The sequence below is a fragment of the Dromiciops gliroides genome, chromosome 6 (genome assembly GCF_019393635.1).
Source record: "Dromiciops gliroides isolate mDroGli1 chromosome 6, mDroGli1.pri, whole genome shotgun sequence".
Lineage (NCBI taxonomy): Eukaryota > Metazoa > Chordata > Mammalia > Microbiotheria > Microbiotheriidae > Dromiciops > Dromiciops gliroides.
In genome coordinates this window covers 181480785-181506683 of record NC_057866.1, presented here as the reverse complement: position 1 = coordinate 181506683, position 25899 = coordinate 181480785, and the positions used below count along the sequence as shown (strand labels likewise).

The following is a 25899-nucleotide window of genomic DNA, read 5'->3' as shown; positions in this document are numbered from 1 at the left end:
ATGAACTGCAGAGCAAGTGTAGCCTTCCATTAGTAGAAGGAATTTCCTTAGTGGGAATTTCCAAAACTGATAAAAATCACAGATTTGGACCGCTCCCTTTTCCCCCAAACAAACCAAAAAAACCCAAAGGCATTTAGATGTCTATACCTTCTTAGAATATTCACTAAAGTCATTCCTATTTCTTAAACACACACACACTAGAAATAGCTCCATTTCTAATTCATAAATCATTTACCTCTTTGGGAAACATTTTAAAACAATCTTTTATAGAAAAAAAATAACAATCTATTATTTTAGAAAACCATTTGATTCAGTAGAACAAAATGATCATCCGACAAGATGCCTCCCTAAGAATGTTAGAAACCATGCCATAATTCAAGATGTAACAGAGACCTGAGTTTACTTACCAATCTTCTGATGAATAGAGTGTGCTTGGTAGGTGCCGGCCATCCACATTGAAGATGCCCAGATAAAAGAGGGATTCTCTTTAGGTAGTCAGGCCCTCCAGATACTACATTTTGTGAGTGATATTGAGCCATGAAACAAAACCACTGTCTAAATGAGACTTCAACACCCAAAAAGGTTTAGCCTGACTGGCCATTTAAGAATAACAAACAAAACCCAAGTGGATGATAAATGAATATTGTCCAGACTATGATAGGGACTTGGATAGAATCAGTCATGTGTGTGTGTGTTTTTCTTAGACACTGTCTATGGAGGAAAAACCAGACCATAACTGAGTAAGAGAGAGAAGGCTGGACTGCCTTTGAGAGACTGATTCTCCAGATGACCTGTGTGACAAGTTGTAGAATACCAAAAAAAAGCCTCCAAAGCAGTCAAGTGGCAGGTTATCCTAAGGGCAATGGGGAGATGGATGTTACTAAGAGTACTGCAGGAGAAGCACATACAGGATAGAATCTGAGAGATACATGGCTGGAAAAAGGGCTGGGCCAATTAAGTACTGAAAATGATATATAACCAGAGGAGAGCGTACTGGGTGGGTTTCCTGTGAGGATTTACAGGAAGACTTACACAAGAGTCAAACAGGATAAAAATACAAAAATCTATACTATTTGGAAAAGTAATCACTTCAATTAGATCAAGGAAAAAAAAAACACTTAAAAAGGAATATAGCATTTGTCTGAAAACAAGGCTACTGTTCCAAGTACAGAGAGATAAGTTATTCTCAAGGAGAGTCCTTGTATTTTATCATTTATCATTTAATTTAGCATTGCCCCTAAACCAATCATCCTGTAAATTTTATTAAGTCCTCAATGTTATCTTTGATTCTTCCCTCAACTTTACCTCTTGTGGAAGTCATAGTTTTGTGGATTCTACCTCTGTACCAGCTCTCCCATCTTTTCCCATCCCAATCACCCCTAGTTTAAGGTTTATTACTACCAGGCTGCATTACCACAATAACATCCTCCTCACTTTACTCTCTAACCCATCCGATCTTTATGCCTTTGCCATACTTACTTTTCCTACACATAGCTTGAATCATCACTTCTCTACTCAAAAATTGCTATATGCTCCCTCTTGGTACCTGATCACAGCTAAAAGCCCATGGAAGTTCAGTGATACACCCAAGTTCATATAAGTCATAAGCATTAGATTTGAAACCCAGCTCTTCTGCCTCCATGATCAGTTTTCTTTCCAGACTTTCTCCTCTTTGCCTGGAGTTAGTTTTCCAAAATCTGGAGTTATCCTACCTTTCTAAATTTGCCTTACTCCCTCTACTTTGTACACCCACCATATTGAATTCTTTTCTCTCCTGTGATCTCCTGCTCCAATGCCCAGTCCTCACCCTTCCTCTCTCACTGGCTAGGAACAATATTGTGCACAGAATAGATAATGTGGTATGGTTAAAAAAAAAAAAAAAGTATTAGATTTGATCTGACCTCAAGTAATAGCTGCTAGCTTGTGCCAGGCACTACGTTAAGCATTCTACATATATCCTCTCATTTGGTCCTCACAACTCTGGGAGGCAGGTGCTAGTACCCTTATTATTATTATTACATTTTGTCGTCATCATCATCATTGAGGAAAGTGAGGCAAACAGAGGTTAAGTGACTTGCCCAGGGCCACACAGCTAAGAAATGTCTGAAGCCACATTTGAATTCAAGTCTTCCTTACTCTAGGGCCAGTGCTCCATCTGCTGTAGCATGTACATTCCTCCATATTAGTTACTATCACTATAACTTTGGGCAAGACACTTGTCTCTATTTTGTCTCTATTTGTAAAATGAGAGGATGAACTACCTACATGGCCACTACGGTCTCCCCCATCTCTGCATCTCTAATAAATCATAAATAGGTCTTAGTATGCATGGAAGGAGGGAATTCCCATGTTGACACTAATCCTGTTTGGAGGAGCTAGGCCATGGCCAAAAAATTGACTAAGTGACAAAGCTGGAATTTGATTCATGTCTTCTGACTCCCTAGTCCTATGCTCTTTCAACCATATACAGTTACCTTATGCTAGTCCCTGGTGTAGAACAAAGACTGGTTTTATATCCAAAAGACCTGCGTTCAAATCCTGCCTCAGCTGCCTCTGTGACATTGGGCAAGTCATCTGATTTTTCTGAGGCCCAGTTTGCTCATCTGTAAAATATAGGGGTCAGACAAGGTGAACTTTAAGCTCTCTTCCAGCTTCCTGAATCCTATGACCACTTCTGCCTAGCCAGAATGTGGGTCATTGAGGTTGAAGTGGCCAGAGGAAGAATCTCCCAACATGCAGGGAAAAGAAGGTGTTTTCCTCCCAAATTCAAGGAATACATACTCTCCTAAGCAAAAGAATTGAGCCAATTTTAACAGTTAAAAATCATTCTGAGGGGCAGCTAGGTGGCGCAGTGGATAAAGCACCGGACCTGGATTTAGGAGTACCTGAGTTCAAATCTGGCCTCAGACACTTGACAATTATTAGCTGTGTGACCCTGGGCAAGTCACTTAACCCCCATTGCCCCGCAGAAACAAAAAACAAAAACAAACAAAAAAAAGTAATTCCTTAAAAAAATTACAAAATTAATACAATAGATGGAAAATCAACACTAACAAAAATGGCAATGAATAATATTTAACATTTACAAAGTGCTTTAAAGTTTGCAAAATATTTTATATGTAATTACATTTTATCCTCACAAATGAGGTGGGGGGGGAGGTGTTGTTATTATCCTCGTTCTAATGAATTATCCAAAGTTCCATAGCTAATAAGCATCTGAGGCAGCATTTGAACTCAGGTTATCCAGACTATGTCCAGAATACTCTTCCACCTAACTGCCCCTGAAATAAGATGAGGTCCATAAGCACTGCGCTGTGAGTTTTTATCTCATGGGGTTTCAGTTTCCTCATCTGTAAAATGAGTTTGCAGGGATAGAGGTTCTCAATGGATTACTTTCCAGCTGTGACTCTGGTTTGGTGAGAGCATCACAGAAAAAAAAAATATCAAGGCTAAAGCATATCTCTATTTTATTCTTGATTTCAAAGGAACCTTTATTCAATGAGAATTATTGACTGTTCACTTTAAAAAAAAAGTCATTTGAAACAAAACCACCATTAGTATGGAGGGAGGAGTGACAAACACTTCCCAGGTTCCATAGAGGCCAGAGAACATTCTGTCCATTAAGAAAAAATACACTGAATCCATTAGTTGAACTGCCAAGCAGATCAAAATTAAAAAAAAGTTGGACTGATGGCATAAAGCAATTAATCAAGAATAGCTGCTTTCAAATTTTCAATTATTTTCAAAAATGCAGACAGGCAGAGAACACTCATAGGCCGTAACTGTGCAATCTCTCCTGGACCATTTCTGCCTTTGTCTAATGAAAGCATCCACAGCATATGGGAATACTTGGTAGGCTGTCTCAATTTATGGGAGTAGGTTACAACTAAGCCCACAATTCCCTGTTTGTAGGGACTGCCACAGTCCTTCCAGTCACCCAGGTCTGCCTTGGGATTATCCTCAACCATTCTCTCTCCTTACCTACCCATAGCTAGGCCATCAGTCACACCTGCTCTCCCTACCCTCCACCCCAACTTCACTCCATAATCCGCATTCTTTTTCGCTTGGACCACTGCAACAGCATCCATATTAAACTTTGGCATTCCAGTTGTCTTCTCTCCACCTAGCTACCAAAATAATCTTCTTAAACCTCAAGTATAAATATATCACCCCTTTGCCTAAGAAACTTCAGTGGCTCCCTTTTGCCTACAGGATTAAATATAAATTCTGAATCACTTTGGCATTTAAAATCATTCACAATCTGGTCCCAGCCTCCTTTTTTTTTTTTTTTTTTTTTTTTTTAGACAATGGGGGTTAAGTGACTTGCCCACGGTCACACAGCTAGTAAGTGTCAAGTGTCTGAGGCCGGATTTGAACTCAGGTCCTCCTGACTCCAGAGCCAGTGCTCTATCCACTGCGTCACCTTTGCTGCCCCAACCTCCTTTATTTTTTAAAGAAAAAAACAAAAGTTATATCAGTGCTTTTAATTTTTCTATCACAGTTATGTTTGGATATATTTTCAACCCATTCCTGGAACTGAAGCCTCCTTTTAGAAGGGGGGAAATGACACTTATGTGGTCTACCTCATAATATTAGCAAAAGGAGAGGGCATGGTAGCTGTAATTCAATTCAAACTTATAACAGGCCAGTAATTTTGCTACTAAAACTTAAACAGAGAGTATTATATTTAAGCTTGAGATTTTTATGGAAAAAAGTGTCCCTTTTCTATTTATTACTCCAATAATAAGTATAAAGCAGTTATCACAACTTTAAGAATTTATACATCAAAACTATCTTTAACCTCACATTGGGGAGAAATCTAGCTATAGAGTATGCTACATATGCTATAAAATGAGAGAAATAAAACAGTTAACACATTTAGAGAAAAGGAGTATTATATCAAACATTTTTATTGAACACCAACTATGTGCTGATTCTAAATCATTAAGAAAAGGGTTCCTATAATGAAATATTCTTGTTAATGGACAGTTAGCATTCAGGCCACCTATTTATTACCCATTTCCAAAGAATTAAAGTAGAATGAAATCTACTTAAAGGTCTACTGGACACAATGAAATCTTCCTCTGATGATTCAGGGTCACCATTTGGCATACTGGTTATCATGGTATTGTAAATGTGCAGCCGTGTCATTTAACAGAGATTCAACTGAAATAATGCCAGGTAAACCAGCTTTTACTGCAGAAGCAATACTCTTCCAGGCTGACACTGAACCACTTCTGTAAATTAAACTCACCGGTATTTCGATGCGCCCTTTCTGCTGACATTGGGTATGGTTTTTAGGACAGTAAAAACTACGAATTACTCGTTATAAACAGATAATGGGAGGAAATACTATCTTTGCAATATGGCAACCCAGGTTCTTAAGAATCTTAGACATTTGAACTGCAGTATAAATAAGCTTTAGATCAAAATGCAGAAGGAAACACTGTGAGGTCTAATAGATTTGCAATGCCAAAGAGAACAATATTAATAAAACATCAAGAACTGTGATGGGGTTTTTTGATGAAAGCTGTACTCCACAGCTTAAGAACTCAGAGCATTTTACTAGCTCTTAAGAAAAACTCACTACCCTAAAGTAGCTTATTTCTTAAAGTATAGCTTGTTGATATTCCATTCATTTTATAATTGAAACCCAGACAAATTAAATGTATGCACTCAGAGAATGAGGAATGGTCAGACTTAAAATCTTGTTAAGACACCCAAGTACCAGCTTTCTACCCTAACTGCTCAGGCCAAATTCAGGTTAATTGCAATCCCATCAATTTTAAGTGTTATCCTAGTCAAAGTAATTTTCATCTATTAAATTACAACAAATGCCTATAGCTCAGTTTTCTTGATTAAGAAAAGTTTGTGTAAATATGCAAACACACCCAACATTCCAGCAAAACCAGATTATTAGACCTAAAAAATAGCATACCTAGATGCAGATGTGAAGAGATATTACAAACCTTCATCTACTTTTGGTATGAATGTAACTGTAATTAAATCTGGAATTAGATCTGATGAGATAATTACATTCCACCTGATTAGGTAGTGCTTATGACCCTGAGTTATCATGAGAAGAAAAGCAAAGTAATTTTTGTAAGATTCCATTTGAACATTTTAGGAGGTTTAAAAAAAAAACCTATGTAAATATGTATATTTAGAAAGCCATTTCTAGTATAGTAGTTTGTGATTTAAAATTTTTTTGTTATAGTTCCAAATTAAAGTGGATTTATTTTTCATACCTGATACATATGCCATAGTTATCTCTTTCTGAGAATTTACTGACAGGTTTCAGACTTTTTCCAACTGTAAACTTTTTAAAAAAAATTTTTCCAGGGCAATGAGCGTTAAGTGACTTGCCCAGGGTCACACAGCTAGTAAGTGTCAAGTGTCTGAGGCCGCATTTGAACTCGGGTCCTCCTGAATCCAGGGCTGGTGCTTTATCCACTGCGCCACCTAGCTGCCCCCCAAATGTAAACTTTTTATAGCTAATTTACACATACCTTTTCTAGAATTGCGTGGCTCATATCTATTCAATACAACATGAGAAAGTCAGAAATGCCATGCCACTGCAGCCTAGACACTTCATTATTCTGACAGTGACACCAAGGGATGGTTGAAAGTTATCATTACTACTACCATGCAGTTATAGAGTGTTGTTAACTTGCAAAATGCTTTTTGCTTCACAACACAAAATGCATTAGTCAGCTCTATCTAAATGACTAAAGAGTAAAAAATGTTTGCGGTCTGAAACAGGCAAAAACAATTAGCAAATCCATTCATTTGTATCTTGATTACAAAAGTATATTAAAGGGGCAGCTAGGTGGCGCAGTGGATAGAGCACCGGCCCTGGAGTCAGGAGTACCTGAGTTCAAATCCGGCTTCAGACACTTAACACTTACTAGCTGTGTGACCCTGGGCAAGTCACTTAACCCCAATTGCCTCACTAAAAAAAAAAAAAAAGTATATTAAAGGCAGAAACAGAATGTTGAGAAGTGCAAAGAGACTTGGCTAAGAGTTACGAAGCCCAAGTTCTATCTCTAGTTTTGCCCCTAACTAGCCTTGCAATGTGGCTTATCAGTTCATCAGTGCCCTCAATTCCCATTATTACCTTGGTCACCGCAGAGGTGCTCTTACTTCAGACCGCACAATACATTTTTTCAATGTCAAGCTATCCTGTCCCCTTACCTCTATCACCACCTAATTTCTCCTGGACCTGCTTTTCATCTTTAGTATGACTCCCTAGTCCCTGGATCCCTTCCTGTTCCCTTAAGCCACTCCTTTGGTTCTAGCCTTATTTCCCTGTCTTCGTAGTTAGAATGGTTAATCTTTTCAACAATGCATAAATACTTCTTCTTTGAGTCCTTTTTCCCCTTGTTCTTCAGATGTTCACCAGCTAATTCACAGCCAGAGGTAACCCTCCTAATCCTAAACCAGAATTCTGCTGGAACTTCCAAAACCATGTTATCAAAACCACAAATTCATCACCTGGCTTTTCACCACCACAGAGCAATCTTTCAATTAATCTTCAATTGGTTGACTATGAAACTAGGCAGTGACAGTTCTAAATTTCCTCTGTTCAAGAACTCAATGGTCTACCCACTCCTCTCTTAGCAACTGACCTCCACCTTATTTTACTGAAAACAAACACTATCCTCCAGAGCCAATTCCTTTTCTCCTCACCTCAAAAATGTCATTGTCTTCATCCATTCTTTCATCATTATTTCTGATCAGAAAGAGATGTAAAGTGATCTTTACCAATGGTAAACCAACCAACAAGTATTTATTAAATTCTTACTACGCCCTAAAGCAAAGAAAGAACAAAACCAGTCCCTGCCTCGAAGGAGCTTACATTTTAATTCTAGCGTGGGAGACAGCATGAAAATCAGTGTATATACAAAATACATAGAGTAGACAAAACTCTTAATTGTCCAATCTGATGGCATTTTCTCAGTTCTCATTCTTATTTATCTGCTACATCTGACATGGTTGACCACCCTCTCCCTTAATTCTCTCTCCTCTCTGGGCTTCCACTGCTGTACTCTCTTCTAATCATCTTTAAGTTTCTTTTGCTGGTTCATCACCTCTATCATACCTTTAAAGCTCTGCTCTCCTCTCTACATTCTCTCTTGGTGACCTCGTTAGCTTCCTTGATGTCAAAGACTCACAGATCTTTGTATACAGCCCAAGTCTCTTCCATGCAATTCCACCTGCATTACCAGTTGTCCAGTGAACATTTTGAACTAGATACTCCGGGAACATATCAAACCCAACATGTCCCAAGCAGAACTCAGTATCTCTCCTCCTCTAATTCCCCTTTCCTAATTTTTGCCTAAATCATCATCATTCTTCCAATTGTCCAGGCTTGTAAGTATTCCCAACTCCTCACTATTCCCTCACTCCATATATGTACACTTTCTTCTGTACTCACATAGCCACCACCTTAGTTCATGTCCTCATCACCTGTCACCTAGAGATCTAGTAAATCATCTGCATAAATAATGAATGCAGAGATGTCCTCGGAGCCTCTGCTACTATACTAAATGGTCCTAGAATGCTACTAATTGTTGCCCAATGTGTTTGTTGCTGCTATTGATCGTCAGAGGAAATCAAATAACCCAGCTTGTTAAAGTTTCAGGGTTTCACTTTTCACACAATATTAAGACATTAACAAGCTAAGTATGACCTGGAAGCTCCAGACTGGCTCCCTTTCTTTTATAGTATCAATAAATGGGCTTCCTGATAGCTGTTTTCTTTACTATCAGGCCTTTACCCTTGCAGAAATCTAACTGCTGAATGAGTCTGACAAATACTGTGTGGAGGTGATACTTGTACATCACACCTATGGACAGGCAGACCTTTGATTAACTGATTTTGTCCATTTATAATACTTTCTAGCTATCAGGGTGTGCTTGGGCTTACAAATTTAGTGACAAACATGTTTACTGTAAAGCACACCTACTACAAGGTGCAGTCAGATGAATCAGAATAACAACAAATCTCATTTCTCGGGTGCTTTGTTTCCAAAACACGTGGCTCCCAACACTCCTTCAAGGTGTGCAATCCAGATACTGTCATCCCTATACACAAGGAAACAGAAGGTCATAAGCTATGCACCGAAATATACAGCTATTAAAAACCTAAGGTCCAATTTCAACACATCTTCAAGTTCGGCAAGTCCTAACCACTGTGCCCCAAACTATTAGAAAAAAATAATTTACCTTAAACAGTTCAGTGGACAAAGTATTTCAGAAGGAAAGTGAGTATGAAAGAACAAAAGGGCAAAGGCGACTTGTCCCTCTCCTAAAAGATGCATGTAAAAATATCATATCCTCTATGGAAACTTCCCTGATCCCTAAGAGCCTTTCCTCTCTTATTTGATCTGAGAGCACTTTCTATTCCTATGTGTATGTCATATCTTAATTCACTTCTATTTATTTGAGCACATGCCCTCTCTATTTAGCCCTTGGCACACATGGCAGTGCGTTACACAGAATAAGTGCTTAATTACTATTTGCTGAATGAAAATTCAAACCTTAAAAGTTCTGTGGCTGTGAACTACTTATGACACCGATTTACTCTTGGGAGTACCAGCGCTACTGCTTTTTCTGTGGTGCTCTCTTTGGTATGCTTTCCAGATAGCGTGAGAAAACGTTAAGACTCTAGGTCAGCAGGCCAACTCCAAACCATTTACATTCATTTGTACCCAGAGAAAACAGTAAAAAGGTTAGAAGAAAAGTCAAGTTGCAACATTCTGATACAATACAACCTAAATCAATAAGTGATAACAGAATGAAGATCTGGGTTTCTGTGGGCATTCTTTCAACCACCTACTCAATCTTTTTTTTTTTTTGGTAGGGCAAAGTGAGGGTTAAGTGACTTGTCCAGGGTCACACAGCTAGTGTCAAGTGTCTGAGGCCGGATTTGAACTCAGGTCCTCCCGAATCCTGGGCGGTTGCTTTATCCACTGCACCACCTAGCTGTCCCCACCTACCCAATCTTTCCAGTGAGGGGAAACCCTGGAAGAGACCAATATTGTTATCCACCCCCCAACCCCCCCCCAACCCCCCCCCCCCCCCGCTGCCTTTCTCTTGGATACTACCTCAATAAACCAATATTTATTAATGCCACTACGTATCAAGCACTGTCCTTGCCTTCAAGAAGCTTCCTCATGGGGGCAGCTAGGTGGTGCAGTGGATAAAGCACCAGCCGTGAATTCAGGAGTACCTGAGTTCAAATCCAGCCCCAGACACTTTACAATTTGATACTTACTAGCTGTGTGACCCTGGGCAATCACTTAACCCTCATTGCCCTGCAAAAGAAAAAAAAAGCAGCAGCTTCCTCATAAGGTTTTTATGACAATGATCTCTTCTGATATTTTTCTGTCAGATCACTTTTTCTCAATCTCCTTTGCTGGATCATAATCCAAGTCTGCCACAGATGTATACTAGAAGTTCTGTCGTGGGTCCTCTGCTTTTTTCCTATCTCTTGTTGAGCTCAAAACTTCCTGTGGGTTCAACTATCATCTCTCTCCTTGGTTCCTATTCCATATCATCAAATGTCCACTAGACACTCCATCTGGACATCCCACAGGCAACTCAACATGTTCACAAAAGAACCTTCAAACCACTCCTTCTAACTTTCCCCTATTATAGAAGCTACTTCTATCACTTCAGTCACCCAGGTTTTCAACCTTGATAGTCTCTCTACTTTCATTCTGCCTTTAAACCCAAACATAATACAACAACTTTCTTATCTATTCCCTTATGTCTATATTTGTTATCACCTCCCATTTGGTCTCATTTCTAATCTTTCTTCTCTCCAATCCATGATTCACACAGGTGACAAATTGATAAAGATGTAACCATGCCACTCTCCTACTCAAGAATTTACAGTTGCTCCCTATTACCTATAGGATAAAATACATACTCTTCTGTTTGTCATTTAAAGCCCATCACAATCTGGCTCATCTTTTTTCCAGATTGATGTCAACATGATTTCCTTCAAATACTCCATGTTTTAACCAAACTCTCTATATGTAACACTCCATTTTCTTGCTTCTATATCCATGAATGGACTATTTTCCCTCCTTATTACATCCACCTCTTTGTATCCCTAGTTCTCACCTTGTACATACAATCCTTACGCACCCATGTCTTTCCCATCCAGTTGTTAGCACTTTCCCCTGCAAAGGTTATTTTACTTACTCCTCACTTACCTGGGTCCATGTTGTATGCCCTCAGTAAAGGATCAATAAGCCCCGGAGGGAGGGCAGGCCCTCTCGCTGGCAAGAATCTCCGGTGTCAGGGCTAGGTGAGAATTCTCAGAGATACTTTTCACCTTGAAGCACCTCTGAACAGAGGGTGCTCAGTCCCGCTAATTTTAGTCATGTGTGGTTAGAACAACAGTAACGCATCCTTCCGTCATGACATCATTCGTCAGGTAGAAAAGGTCATCAGAATGACAAAAATACTGATTTTTTTTTCCTATTTGAAAGGTGTCCTTGAATGGCCATTCTGGACGAAACTGGTTGTCGTGGCCATTGGCTTCACGGGAGGCCTCGTCTTCATGTATGTACAGTGTAAAGTCTACGTGCAGCTGTGGCGCAGGCTGAAGGCCTACAACCGTGTGATCTTTGTGCAGAACTGCCCCGACACTGCCAAAAAGCTGGAGAAGAACCTCCCCTGTCACGTGAACACAGACATCAAGGATGCTGTGGTGGTGCCTGTGTCACAAACAGGTACAAATGTACTGCTGACAACCACAGAGGGTGGGACCCCAGAAGTCATACCAGTCTGATGGGACCAGCTGACCTTGTTTCACCAGAGTCTGAAATGGTTTCCAGCCCTCAGTGACTCGAGAGCAGAAGTGATCTTGCATTGTTCCCCCATCCCAGCCCTAGCTACCTGCTCCTTGCCTACCCTCCAACAAAACGAAAGATGCAACAGAAGAAACAGACCAAGTACAGCAAATGACCAAGATGCCACAATGCAGGGCCTAGAGAGGGATGTGGACATGCATGTATAAAGTCTGTTATATGTATGTTACATGTATGTATAAAGTCTGAGAATCTTTCTGAAAGGCAAAGCAAACTCTTTGTGGCAAGGTGCAATTTTTAACACCAACGTCAAGAAACTAACTGGAAACTCATCACTGGTCACAGTAGCAAGAGGAAAGTGGGGGAAGGATGAAGACTTGAATTTCAATGTGTATTATTACTTCTAGGGTCTTTTCTGACAAAGACTTCATCTTCAATACTGATGGGGAATAGCAAACACATCTGGCTTAAAATCTTTAAAAGTTGCTTGCATTAGTCCTAAATCAAATCAGGAACAGACTTTAAAAAGGATGGGCTATGTGATTTCTAAGGTCCCTTCCATTAGTAAAATTCTATAATTCTATAAAGGATGCATATTTTTCTGAGACTTCACACTTTGACGGTAAATAGATTTTTACAGCTACCCTGGAGCCTGATTGTTTTGACACCTGCATGAGTTAGAAATAGATGCAATACACATTCGATTGTGTACAATGAAATGTTTTTGAAAATGATATTCGACAAATATTTATGAAGAACAGAGTTTCAAAATATTTTTTTGTTTTATCTTTCACGAAAATGCCAACCAAAATTCCAAGCCAACTACTTGGTCCTATGTCTTCTCTGATGCCACCAAAACAGAGATGACTATGCCTTGAATTTCAATACAGTGTCTGCATATTTTTTAGAACAGAAGCTTCACTGCTTATTGTATTAAAAGGATTCACAAGCATACGATTCTTACACAGCATTAAATTTAGTTCAATCCAAGTAGGTTAAAGAAAGTATTATCCCTCAACAGGTTAAAAACCAAATGCAAACTGCAGTATTATATAAAGTGGCAGAAGTGGCAGAAGTGGCAGAAATAACCAACTTCTGCTACTCTGAAGCATCTGAGAGTGGATAATCCAATTTAAAGTTGCTTTTAGATCGATACTAAAAGTCTAAAATTATGAGGTTTTATATAGCCTATGAAGTAGGGCCCAGATAATAAGTTGTTAGGTTAGTGATGACAGAGCATCTAGACCCTTTTAAAAGACCCGTGTCTCTGCTTTGCTCTGCTGGTTTGGGTGAATCCTACTCTGAGAAAATGGAGCTCAGCAGCTCAGTTGTTATTGTGTTCTTTGCATATTCATGTAAAACTAAAGTGTGAATGACATTGCAGTGAGCTAGAGTATTGGTCATAGGTATAATGGTGTGCTCAAAGAAAGATGTCCTACATAAAAAAGAAAAACAAACAAAAAAAAATGGTGTGTGAATTGCTTTTGTTAATTGTTATATTTATTATTGTGGCAAGATAGCCATGGTGGCCATAAGAACCAGTGCATGGTTTGCACAAGTCTGGTTATCACGCTGATGCAATTTGTAATTACCTGAGTCTCCTCTGTGCTCTTGTGGTTCACAGATTTTTGTCAAGTGAAGAGGAAAATAAAACCCCTTCCAGAGAGGAGATGGACTATGTTAACTGGTAGTAGCTGTCTCCAGAGTCCAAACAATCCCAATTCCTAGAAATACTAAGTATGATGAACAATTTGTCAGTTTTTTTAAATATATTCATGTATATACACAGCAGCAAAATGTAATGGTTTTCCAATTGTCATGGGACCAAGTTTGCGTAAATCATTACTCTGCAAGGTGGTGTGGAGGGCATGATGAAGAAGCAAGCAGATAACATAACATGGGTGGAAATGAAATGCACCAACTATGCACAAACACAGGCATGATCAGTTGCATTAAAAAAAAAAACACACACATACAAAACCTGGGTCCTTAAAGAACTAAAATCTTGTAATTAAATTATTCTAAAATGTCTGATCCAAAGCTTTAAGGTGAATCCATGACTTTAACACTAGCTTTGAGAGGCTTAACCATGGGTTTCACACAAGAGCATTAATTAATCTTGCTTCAATTTTCTAACTGGTTTTCTTGGGCTTTATATAAAACAGTCCATTTTTTTCAAATGGATTAGCAACGATAAAAGGTATTTCCAGGGAAGTATTTCACCTGAAAAACATTCTGAATATCACTGTTTTCACCTACAGGGCACAGATTATTTCTATAACAACCACCCCAAACAAATTTAAAACAATCTTTTCAGACCTCCCTATCATAGCCATATGCACAATCCATATCACAGTAGTGAGATGAGACAGTAAAATGAGGCCTCATTGATTCAGGACTATACTTAATGCTAAGAAATTGATTCCTGGGGGTGGAGCCAAGATGGCAGAGGAAAGGAAAATGATTCCCAACAGAGGGCAGGTGAGTAGTATTCTTATAGGAAAAAGATAACAAGCTGTTAACAAACAATAGGATTTAAAGTTACTGTAACCAAGAAAATGTAATGCAAAAGATAGTAACCCAATTATTTTGTTCTGTAGTTCCTCTCTACACTGCACTTTCATTAACCCCCAAAGCATTTTTGATTCAGATTCTTTGTGCAATTATCATGCAGTGTCATCTTTCAATCTGAAAGAACTACATAAATTAAGCATCTAGTGTTAAAGGTTTGTTCTTTTGTATTTTGTATGCTAATGAAGCATGTAGCCCTTCCAATGGAGGGTTCCACTCTTTTCTGCATTCAATAGTTGTTTTTGACAAGTGCTGCTCTACAGATTGAAAATAATATTGCCAAAAAAAAATTGTCCTTAGCAAAGAACATTAAAAAAATTTTTCATGTATTTGTATGGATATAAAGTAAGATGGAATTAAACTGAAATAACCAGCTAGTAGCTCTCATTCAAAACCCGGATCCTTTTCACTTAGGGAATAATCATTTTGGGTCTTAATAATAGTGCAAGCCCACAGAGTTTTACCACTCAAGTATTCCCCATATCATGGAGCCTGAGTTAATTAATCCAAAGTAACAGAAAAACGCAGGGGTGGGTGAAGGGAAAGAAGATGAATAGGGTGGAAATGGGGAGATGGGGAAACAGAGGGAAGAAGGTGAAGGTTGCTAAAGGGAAATCTAAATGAGTTTTCTTTAGGAAGGCTCCAGGACTAACTCAGTCTAAACTGCACTTTAATAATATATGGTTATAACTCCAGACAGACAAACAGCATTGATGATATAGCCACCTTCTGCAAACACTTGTGATTTTATTTGTTTTGTTTTTGCAAAAGGTGCCTTAAGTACCTACAACTGTCTATATTTTGTTTGGTTGGGGAAATGAGCTCACTGTAGTGAGGAAAATATTAGGAAGTAACACTGACTTAGAAAATATGGATTATTTCAGTTGTCTGTATTGACATGAATTTTATTTTTCTTGATTCTCTAAAGATTTGGGGGGAGAAATGGCCTTTTTACTTTTTTTTTTTTTAAATATGATTCTTCAGGTTTTACAGTTTAACCAAGAAGGGTGAAAGCAGTTTTATTCTTTCCTTAAATCAGCCCAATGGTGCTATTTCACATACCCACAAAGCTGAATGGAAGTACTGTTATTTTGGGCTGCAGTGTTTCCTCCACATCTGAAGAAAGCCCATTCTGAAAGTAAACACTGCACTTACATAAAAGAATATTCTCGTTCTGTGCAATTCTTGAGATTGGGCATTTGTGTTATTTTGATTTTACCCAACTATCTTGCATAAACAATTAGATGTTTTGTGAACTAACGTGTACTAAGTAAGAAAATGAAGGACAAGAAAATGTCTGTGGAAGAAAAAGTTTGTATATTAAAAAAGTGACCCGAACCTCTGATGTTTTCTCTCTCTCTCTTTTTTTTTTTTTAATTTAATTTAAAATTCATTTGTTCACATTTCTATGGCTTCTTATCTGAAACATTTCAGGATTCTTTGGGTTTCCGTCAGTTGAACATTTGTTTCCAGGGAGAGAAGGGTAAAAGAGGTGGAGGAAAAACACTGCATCAATCAGCATAAAGGGAGAGGTAGATCATGGCCTAAATCACTTAAATATTTAAAATCACTTATACAATTTCAGTGATAAAAAGTCCTTGCTAATTACAAACCACTAACTCTTAGATTTCAATACCGGAAAGTTTACTCAAAACGTGAGTTTCTGCATTTAATGAATGCACACCTGACTAATCTACAAAAATAATAAGGGTATGTAAAATAAGCATGCTATTGAGATTCCAACTGCAAATATGATTTGGGGCGATTGTTTTAAAGGCTTAAAAAATTAAATCTTCATTAGTACTGGGGAAGAGTAATGTTTTCTCACAAAAGGCAGATTTGGTTTAGTGCCTGAAAACAAAGAACATGAAAAAACAGACATTTCTCTGGAGTAGAAACAATTGACTGAGTTTAAGCTAGATTCATGCATTATGACTTTATAATGGACTGAGAATTTAAGAATATTTGGGTTTCTACTCAGTAAACTCCAGTGGCTTCCTATGAACTTCAAGTCAAACATGATCAAACATTCACTTTGAGAAAATCACCTTGACAGCCCAGTGGAAGATGTACTGGAGTAGGGAGAGACTGTAGCACTGAGACCAGCTATATTCATTGTTCAAGTGAGAGGTAAGGAGAAGCTATATTAGAGTGGTATCCGAGTGGAGAGAAGAGGATGTATTGGAGAGATATTATGGAGGTCCCAAATTGGGTATATCGGGTGAGTGTGAGTGAAGAGGAGAGTTTAACACCAAGGTTGTGAGCCTGAGTAACTGTGAAAATGGCAGGATCCTCAAGAGTAAGCTCTACTAGAGTTCGGATTTGAACCTGGGGCTCCACTCTAAGTCCAACATTATTTTTCACTATGCCATGTTGTCTCCTATAATGGCTCACATTAGTACAGCATCTTAAGGTTAATAGAATATTTTCCTCACAACAAACTTACATACATATTTGCCCCATTTTATAGATGAAGAAACAGAACCTTTCTCAGGTTTATCCAAAGTTCAAAGTCACAAAGCTTCTAAGTGGAAGGAGAGCCAGAAATGGAATTCAGATTCCCATTTGATAATTGAAATGGCAAATTAGTCTTTATACATAAGGGTACACTTTAGGCTGAAGAGAATATGGATCAGGATATTTATGACTTGGGGGACAGGATGAAAATAGGTAAAGAAATGTTTCCTTCCTTTCCTCTTCTCATGACTATAGAAGAATATCTCAACTTTTTTTTTTTAAAGTTTGTGTGAGGGAGAGGGGAGTAATTGATAAGCAGGATCATTATTTTGATTATTCCCAAGTGCCAATGGAACAAATTTCTATAATTTTCCAAGGAAAAATACAAGAAGACTACCACTGTTATCAGTGCTGCTTAGCAGCTTAGTTAAAACAGTCTTAATAAGGCTGTGACCATAGTTTTATTTCCTGCTTGAGACATAATACTATTCTTCCATGGGCAAAAACTGTTCCGCTGCCATTCCACCAACTCATTTTTAAGAGCAAAACTTGTCCCTCCCAGGAAAATCAAAAGACAGGTTTGTTTGTTTGTTTGTTTGTTTGTGTTTTTCCTTATGAGAGGTGGTTAGCTGGATCTTGTTCCTGATGAAAGTCAAGATAACAAGCTCCCATGCTATTTTGTGCATCAAACTCAGGTGCCTTAGATATGGTCCTGGAAGGCAAAAAGCCTCTTTAAGAATGACACTGTAATCTAGGATGCCTTGTATTTGGGAAAGAACCAAGCTTAGTAAATAATTCACATTCATTACTAACTTCTTTACTTAACCAAGTTATCCACTTGACAGATGATCCCTCAAGCAACCAGGCCCAAGAAAATAACATAGGTTAAGAGCAGGAAAGGACTTTAGGGGTAAAGTTAGTCCAATCCCCTCATTTTGCAGATGGAGAAATTGTGATCCAGTATAGTTAAGGTAATTTGGAAATCAAGTATAGTAAAAAGTAGAAATAGCTCTTAGGATCTTCACTATACTTACTTGACAACTGTTAGTACTCAAAAGTACACCTGGTATAATGGTTAGAGGGCTGGAAGTCAGGATTACCTCAATTTAACTCCAGCCTCTGACAATCATTAGTTATTTGATAAGAACCTCCCTGAGCCTCACACGACTAAGATTTATCTACTAAGTAATAGATCATTGTAAACACTCACTTCTATACAAGACTCATTTTGATAATACAAAGTTTCCATAGACTTGCAAAATCTGAAATGATTATGTAATTATGAAACCATTCCTATAACCTAAGTTAATGAAATAAATAAGGATGAATTATAACAATGAAGGGAAAAAAGACCTAATACTGCCAATACAAAAATAAATTTATTTTTAGCCTTCATAAGGGATGTATATATTTTAAACATTGACAAATTGTTTTAAGTTAACAAAAAATAATCTCTCAACCTGTCTTTCCCTGAACAATTCACTTATATTACAAATATGACACAAATGTTAAATGTACATTGTAGCAATTACACTGAATTACCTCATCTTTCTAGCAAATGTTTGTGTTTTTCAATTCTGAAGGAAGGTATGTTGTCTGTCAATTTATCCCATCCCTTGGAAAGAATGTGTAGATAGGTATTTTCTTCTATCTTAAGACTGCTTTTGCTGCAAAAAGATCTATTATACTTCATGATGGGAAATCAGAAAATCATACACCAGCCAGAAAAGGCAATCCGAACTCATTTATGCCCTTACTTAAAAGACAGATTAATTTAGCAAGAGGGGGAATTAGCATAATAAGACACTATTGGTTCTTATTAATTTTTCCACTCTCTTTGGTTGTGAAAGCAACAATTAATATGTCAGTGATGAATGTTTTCCTTCTACACAACATCTTTCTACTTCTAAGAAAAGGCGGGAGGGTGGTATAATAATGAAAGGGTTGGGTTTGTCATGACTGTAGTGAACCTCTGCTCTGGGCTTCCAAAGTATACATAAACACATTAAGGAAACAGGTTTTTACACCTAACCAAAACAATGTGATGAATCACGAGTATTTTTAGGAACAATCGTGGTAAAAAAGGAATGGGTCTCATTGTGTGAAGCCAGGAAGCAGACTTAGAACCAGAAGGTAGAAGTTGAGGCTTGATGTAAGCAGACCTCTTAATGTAAGAGCTAAGCCCAAGAAGACCAGGCTAACTCTTGAAACGAGTGGCTCATCCTAACTGGACATCTGGGTGACCTCTTGCAAAGTATAATGTAGAAGTGATTCCTGAATATGAAGGGTATGAGCTAGAAGAACCTGGAGGTCCTTTCCAGTTCTGATTTCTATATGATAAAAAAAGAGTTCAACTAATGTGCCAATTCCTTTTTTTTTGTCCTGATACACCCAAGTAAAAAGATCACTAGCATGCATTTCTTTTCTTGGTAGCTTAAATTAAAACATTAAGCATTCTTCTCCAAATATGACTTAATAACATATTCATTTTAAACTGCACAGCAAATATTACTTTACAGGCCAGAACAGGAGAGAGATTCTGTAAATCTGTATGAGAAGAATATTTACCAGCAATGTTTGAGAGTACTAGAGTGTATTTATTTCTTCTTCAGTCAAATCAACTAGAACTATGCCACCTCAGGCATGTCCTCATCAGAGTCATCTGATCCATCTTGGCTGTCTATATTCCCCAAGTCCACCTCTGTAGGCACAACATCTTTCTTCTTATCCTTGTTAGAAATTCCATCATTAGCACAAAATTTTCTCATCTTTATATTTGGCAGTTTCTTCAGATCACCATCCCATTCCCTAGATAAAAGGAGAGAGTACAGAGAAAGCAGAGCATAATCAATATTTGCAAGTGTGAAAATACCACAAAGGAAAATACAATTCTATCACATTTTAATGCACTAGAGAATAGCAATTCCCCAAAGACAGAACATTTTCTATCCTCCTGAATTTTCCCCTTAAGATTAGTTAGGAGCAGCTACTAACACCAAAACTTACCGACAGCACCAGGGCAGAACATAGGAGAAGGGGCACAGCTGGCCTTTTTCTCTTTTCTGGTCTGCCACAGTTGGAGCAATGTCAACACCCCACCTGGCCCCCACACAAACAAAGTCTTTGTGGCCTAGGCATGTGCAAGAGGAAATAGGTCAAAATCATTCTATGAGTCTAATGATTCTAAATGTATGGAGAGAAGACATTCTAAGTCCCCTAACTATATAAACTCTAAGTACAATGCTGCTACATTCATTTATAGAAGCCAGTACCATGATCTATGTCTGCCCCACCATTGAGTATTTGAGAAAATACTTCTCTATTTAAAATGCCAAGAATGACTTAAGTTAGAGAAAAGAGAAAACACACGTAGCACATCCCACTGTAACCTCTCCAACTGGAAATTCTGAACTTGCAAAATCTCATCAAGTTTCAAATTTTGAACGGTCATTTATTAGAAAGCAATCTTCAAGGGAATGGTAAATATGAATAAACTATTTAATTCAACAAGCACTTGTCAAAAGCCTACTATGCCCTGAGAACTGGATGAGGTGCTGTGGTATGAAGGCAAAGCTGATGGGTGGCATAATAATAGATATAGTAGATTTAGAGTCCAGGAAGACCAGAGAGAGACCAAATCTTCTTTCAGACATATCCCAGCTGTGTATCCCTTGGGGCAAATCACTTAGCCTCTCTTTCCTCAGTTTCCTCATCTGTAAAATAGGGATAAGAGTACCTGTTTCACAGGGTTGTTGTGATAATCAAATGTGTTTTGTAACACCCAAAGCACTAACTAAACACGAGCTACTGAGACACACACGTCATGAGAGAGGATGTTCTCTCTAGACAGGGAAAGCTGCCTATGCAAAGTCATAGAGGTGAGAAAAAGAACACCCAGTCTGAGGAAACAGTAAGAAGAACAATTTTGCTAAAATGCAGAGCATGTGAAATATGAAAATCAGTCTATAAAGATAGGTTGGAGCCAGCCTGGGAAAGACTTTAAATGCAAACTTTGGAATTGTATCCAACAGGAAGTCACATCATTGAATAGGAAAGTGAGACAGTCACAGGCCTTTTAAGATTGTTTAAGGACAACAAACTCAATAATACTGTGTCCTAGGCATAGCAAAGTTAACAATACCATCTGTAAACATTATCAACAATGGGTTCCTGAGAAAACCCATACATTCTTACATTTAGAATCTTTACGTTCAATATGGCCAGTGTTTCCACTGGAAAAGATTTTTTTGCTTTCCCTCAAAAATGAATGGAGCAACAAAGCTGTACTTAAACAATCTTCACGTTTAATCTCAGCATGGGAACACTGATTTAGATCCGGATGGGACCTAAGAGATTGACAGGTCTAACCCCCTTCACTTCACAGATGAGGAAACTGAGGAGGATAGAAAATGTTCTGTCTTTGGGGAATTGCTATTCTCTAGTGCATTAAAATGTGATAGAATTGTATTTTCCTTTGTGGTAATGTGCTCAGGGCCACACAGTTTAGTATATCTAAGACAAGATTTAAACCCAGATCTTCCCAATTCTACAGTGCTATAATTCCTCTGACTATAGTTACAGCAGTTCTGATTCTCAAGTTTGGATTACTTTAGAAGCTTTCGGGAATGAAGCATATTTTAAGAAAATGATTGTATTCATCATCACCAAGATATGGTCATCACTGATGCTTCTTGCTTTTGTGAAGTAGGCTTTCAAATATGCTATTTCAGATAAAAGAAACTAGCAATACCTTAATAAAAGAGACCCGCAATAGAGATCAATATGAGCCTGTCTCTCATTTCTAGCCCAACCTAGACCTACCACACTGCTGTTCCCAGACATCTATCTTCTGTACTACCTCCATCTTTCCACTTTTTGTTCTGGAAACAGTAATCAAATCAATACAACCATTCTAGGAAAGAGTATGTGAATCAATTGCTCTAACTGTACTTATCATCCCTTTAACTTCCATGACCAAAACAACCCTTTCTCTAGCCACCATTCCATTATATGTATTGACTTTCCCTATTAGAATGCAAACTCCTTGAGGATAGGGGCCATCTCACTTTTTATATTTTTATTCCCAGAACATAGCACAATTCCTGGCACCCAGCGGCAACCCCCATTTCAAACAGCCGGATGTATTCATGTATAGGAAGGGAGAAAGCCTACCTTTTGTTCCATCCCCTTTGTCTGAGCTCCATGACCACCCAAAGAGTTTGGGTAAGAAAGAATTCAACAACTCAGTCCCTTCAGATGAGATGGAAGAACTATCAGGCCTTGCCATCCGCCTTGCCACTTCTTCCAAAGAGTCTCCATTTCCCCTGTCAGTGCCGTCCAACCTGCCATCGTATCTTTAGCACTTTGAGGTTTTTCCATTAGCCCTGCAGTTCAATATTCACGCCTTAGCCAATCTGAGTACGAACTTTCTCCTTGACAGCAGAAATTATGTAGCTTTTTCTATTTGTATCCCCAACATTTACCATAATGCTTGACACATAACGAGTACTTAATAAATATGTATTCTTCATTCGTGAACATTCAGGAAATAAAGGGGATTTTTTGTGAATTATGAGTTTTCAAAAGCTCTGCCAAGAAAAAATAGACTGATAGATTCTACCATGCTGGAAAGACTTCAATTATATATAATTACAGCAGCAGACCAAGTCTACTTTCTAAGGACCAAGCTAGCTAAATACAAAGAGGCTCATCTGAATTCTTCGGCCATAGCAAACCATGAAACAAACACACCAAAATCTCTTAGTACTAGTCCCATGCAACCCCACATCTGCTTCTACAGTAATAGTGGCAGGGTAAGAGAAAGGGGGACAGAGGGTACTAAACAACCATACAGTTTTGGGACCATCTATAATTTTGAATTTGGCTATGTTATTCTAAATGTGAAAATCTTATTTAATGACCATAATGTGAAGATAAATCCACTGGAGGAACTCAGTCATGGAATCTTAAAAGTTGTAGTATAAACTATGCCAGAAAAAAGAAGGAAACTGCAGGTTAATTACAAGAAGGATTCACAGATAGTCCATAGAGAAGCAAAGACAAAGCTGGGTATTTTATGTTCAGATGTACCAAGAACACATTACTTAATGAAACATCTGGCCATCTTTAAGTGCAGCTTGTGATATTTACAAAAATATCACTATAAATATAATTGAATCTTATGCACCAACTCTGGTCGCAGAGCATGAAAAGATAGAGAAAATGCACAGAGAATTAAATAAGAAAGATCTTCAAAATTAAATTGACACACTTTGATGCTTGGTGACTTCAATGAAAGGGTGGGAATGAGTGACAATGGTGAGAACTAAAGAGGAAAGCATGGTCGGGAAGAAGGAATGGATGAAATTAAAGACTTAAGCACTACACAGAAGTCTCATGCCCTTTACTTTATTCAAGAAATGAAACTGTAGGCACTGGACAAATAATATCTATAAAAAGATGAAACTGATTATATTTTAACAGAATGAAAAAAACTCGACTGATGTAGGAATCATCCATGAATCAGCTATTTATGTATAATCAGACCACAAATTTGTCAGGGCAAAAATCAGAATTAGTGAAAGGCTAAAAGAAAGATTCACATGGAGAAAAAGATATGGTAAGCAACTGAAACAACTCAATTCTGAACTATTTCTAAAGTAACTGAAATGTGAGATCACTAGTTTCATGCACAATCCTCTTCTTCTGCTCTACTACATATACAGAAATGTCCATTTTAAGTTCAGAATAACAATAAATAAATTTTTTAAAAAATTTTGGAGAAAACATAATGTAACCGAGTTATCTCCTCAGGTTACTTCATGAGCAGAAGAGTCTGTGGCCCCCCAGGAGCAAACTACCCCCTACAAATTGCCAGCATCATGGCCTAAATTCTCACTTGAAACTTAAAAGTGCACTATTTCTCTAGCATGCTGGGTACCAGGGCTGCTGTGGTAAGGTACCTAAGTTACAAAAAGTTCACTGTTAAAGAAAAACATGGTAAGGCCAGGGTCAATCTTACCACAAAGAAAGACAGCCTACTTGCAAGTGACACATAAGACTTGGGAGAGAAGGCCCTGTATTGCCACTACTGAAGGGCCAAAAAGTTCCCTTTTGCAATGAGGCCAATACAAAATAGCACAAAGAAAATGGGAACATTGTGGGACCAAAGTTCATTAAGAAAAAAATTACTTGTTGCTGATTAGTTTAAAAATGAATGAGTAGGGGCAGCTAGGTGGCGCAGTGGATAGAGCACCAGCCCCGGAATCAGGAGGACCCGAGTTCAAATCCAGCCTCAGACACTTACTAGCTGTGTGACCCTGGGCAAGTCACTTAACTCCAATTGCCTCAACAAAAAGCAAAAAAAAGAATGAGTACCACTTCTGTCAAATGTCCTTTAGCTGGAAGCTCTGTATGGGTTCTTGCAAGGTAAAGCTTTAATTTTTGTGTCCTCTCCCTTACTAGTTGAAACACCATTGTGAAGTGTATCTGTAAAGAGTTTTTCCACTTTGTAAGGATTGCTTCTTTAAACTTGGAATAATAATAAGAAATCATTAGATCTATATGCTGACATCAATTATTTTTTAAATCGTTTATAATTAAAAATGGGTAATGGGCAACAGAAATGACATTAACACCAATCTTAGCAGTTTTCTACAGTTAACGGCTACAAATCAACTGTCACAAGGAGCCCAAAAAAGCCTAAATAGCACCTCTGTCAACCAGCACTTCACTTACTTGCCAAATCAAAGGAGATAGCAACCTAAACCAACATCAATTTAAACCATAAAATCATTTGTAAACTCTTATGAAGAGGACTGATGAATAATTCTGAGCAGTATCACTCCATAAAGCAAAGGTGCAGAGAATAAAGCCAGTTTAAAGAAAGTTTGCCAAGAGATACAAGTAAGCAAGGTTAGCCCAAGGGCATTTAAAGATGAAAACAAGAGTACAACCAGAATCAACACGGAGATTTTAAATTATGTTGTTTTCAACATCAAGGAAAGTAGAATCACCCCCTCTTAGCACCAAAGAGAATAGATGCAGGAAAAGCAACTGGACTAGGCCAAGCGATCTGTGCTAGAGGGGATAACTCTAAGAACACAGTGGGATTTATTCAGAATATATCTAAAGGAGGGAAAAGATATCAAAAACATGTAATCTCAGAATTTAATGATACAAGATAAAGTTACCAATAAAACATAAGACATCACTAAAGATCTATATGCCAACTTTTCTATCTACAAAATATTTAAGATTTACTTAAACATACATTGAGACCATAGAATTGGGAGCAGAAACAGGGAGGCTCTCATAATAGATATTCTAACAATGGACTGCATGTCTTCTGTTAGGCATCTAAAAGATGAAGTGAAAGTAATATCCCAATTTATTGATTGGCTGTTTATCATTAAAAGCATTTATCTTGGTAAAACGAGACAGGTTCTTCTCAAACATAGTATCTCCTATCCAAACAGAAAAACAATTTGAAATATGTAACAGAAATTTTGTTCAACAACCTCACTGATCATTAACTTCAGGTGAGACGTAAAACAGTAAATTCATGCTTGTCAACAGCAATTGCCACTGTGATGGAGAAGATTCAGTGCATAATCCAAGTTCACCAGAGGTTCACTGTCAATGGTGAAGACTTCTAAAATGCCTCTATTCTAGGATAATAATATGATGGTCACCTGAAAGCCCAAACTCCTGAAGAGCCCCTTGGAAAAACAGCACACACTCTCAAAAGAGTCTGGTCTGACCATTCACACAAGAAAGAAAAGATGAAAAATGTCTGTTGCCTAGAATACGATACTAAGTTGCACACCTTAGAGAGAGCTTGTCCAGCAGTGTCCATATTTAGAAACAGACAATATAAAAGGACGAGTTGGGTCTCCAAGAAAAGCAACAGATGTATTGCCTTTAGGAAATTACAAAGCTACTTTAATGACCTCAAACTTCTCCTGGCAACAAAGACCCCTCTCTTTAATCTAAATACTCTCCTAGTGTTATATGACTGAGGCACGTCTATTTCCTTGCGATGTCAA

General features: G+C 38.0%; 2 protein-coding genes across 4 annotated transcripts in view; one reads left to right on the top strand and one right to left on the bottom strand.

The window, feature by feature from the left end:
- The window catches only part of MARCHF1 (membrane associated ring-CH-type finger 1), a 1073794-nt gene extending 1058061 nt beyond the window's left edge, over positions 1-15733 (top strand). For both annotated transcript variants that reach the window (XM_043969737.1, XM_043969736.1), the window contains one exon: positions 11504-15733. In XM_043969737.1, the coding sequence (XP_043825672.1) occupies positions 11504-11805 (302 nt within the window). In that variant the 3' untranslated portion in view covers positions 11806-15733. The remainder of the gene's footprint in view (positions 1-11503) is intronic.
- A 3695-nt stretch (positions 15734-19428) lies between these two features.
- Positions 19429-25899, bottom strand: part of TMA16 (translation machinery associated 16 homolog) — a 63889-nt gene continuing 57418 nt past the window's right edge. For both annotated transcript variants that reach the window (XM_043969740.1, XM_043969741.1), the window contains one exon: positions 19429-19660. In XM_043969740.1, the coding sequence (XP_043825675.1) occupies positions 19480-19660 (181 nt within the window). In that variant the 3' untranslated portion in view covers positions 19429-19479. The remainder of the gene's footprint in view (positions 19661-25899) is intronic.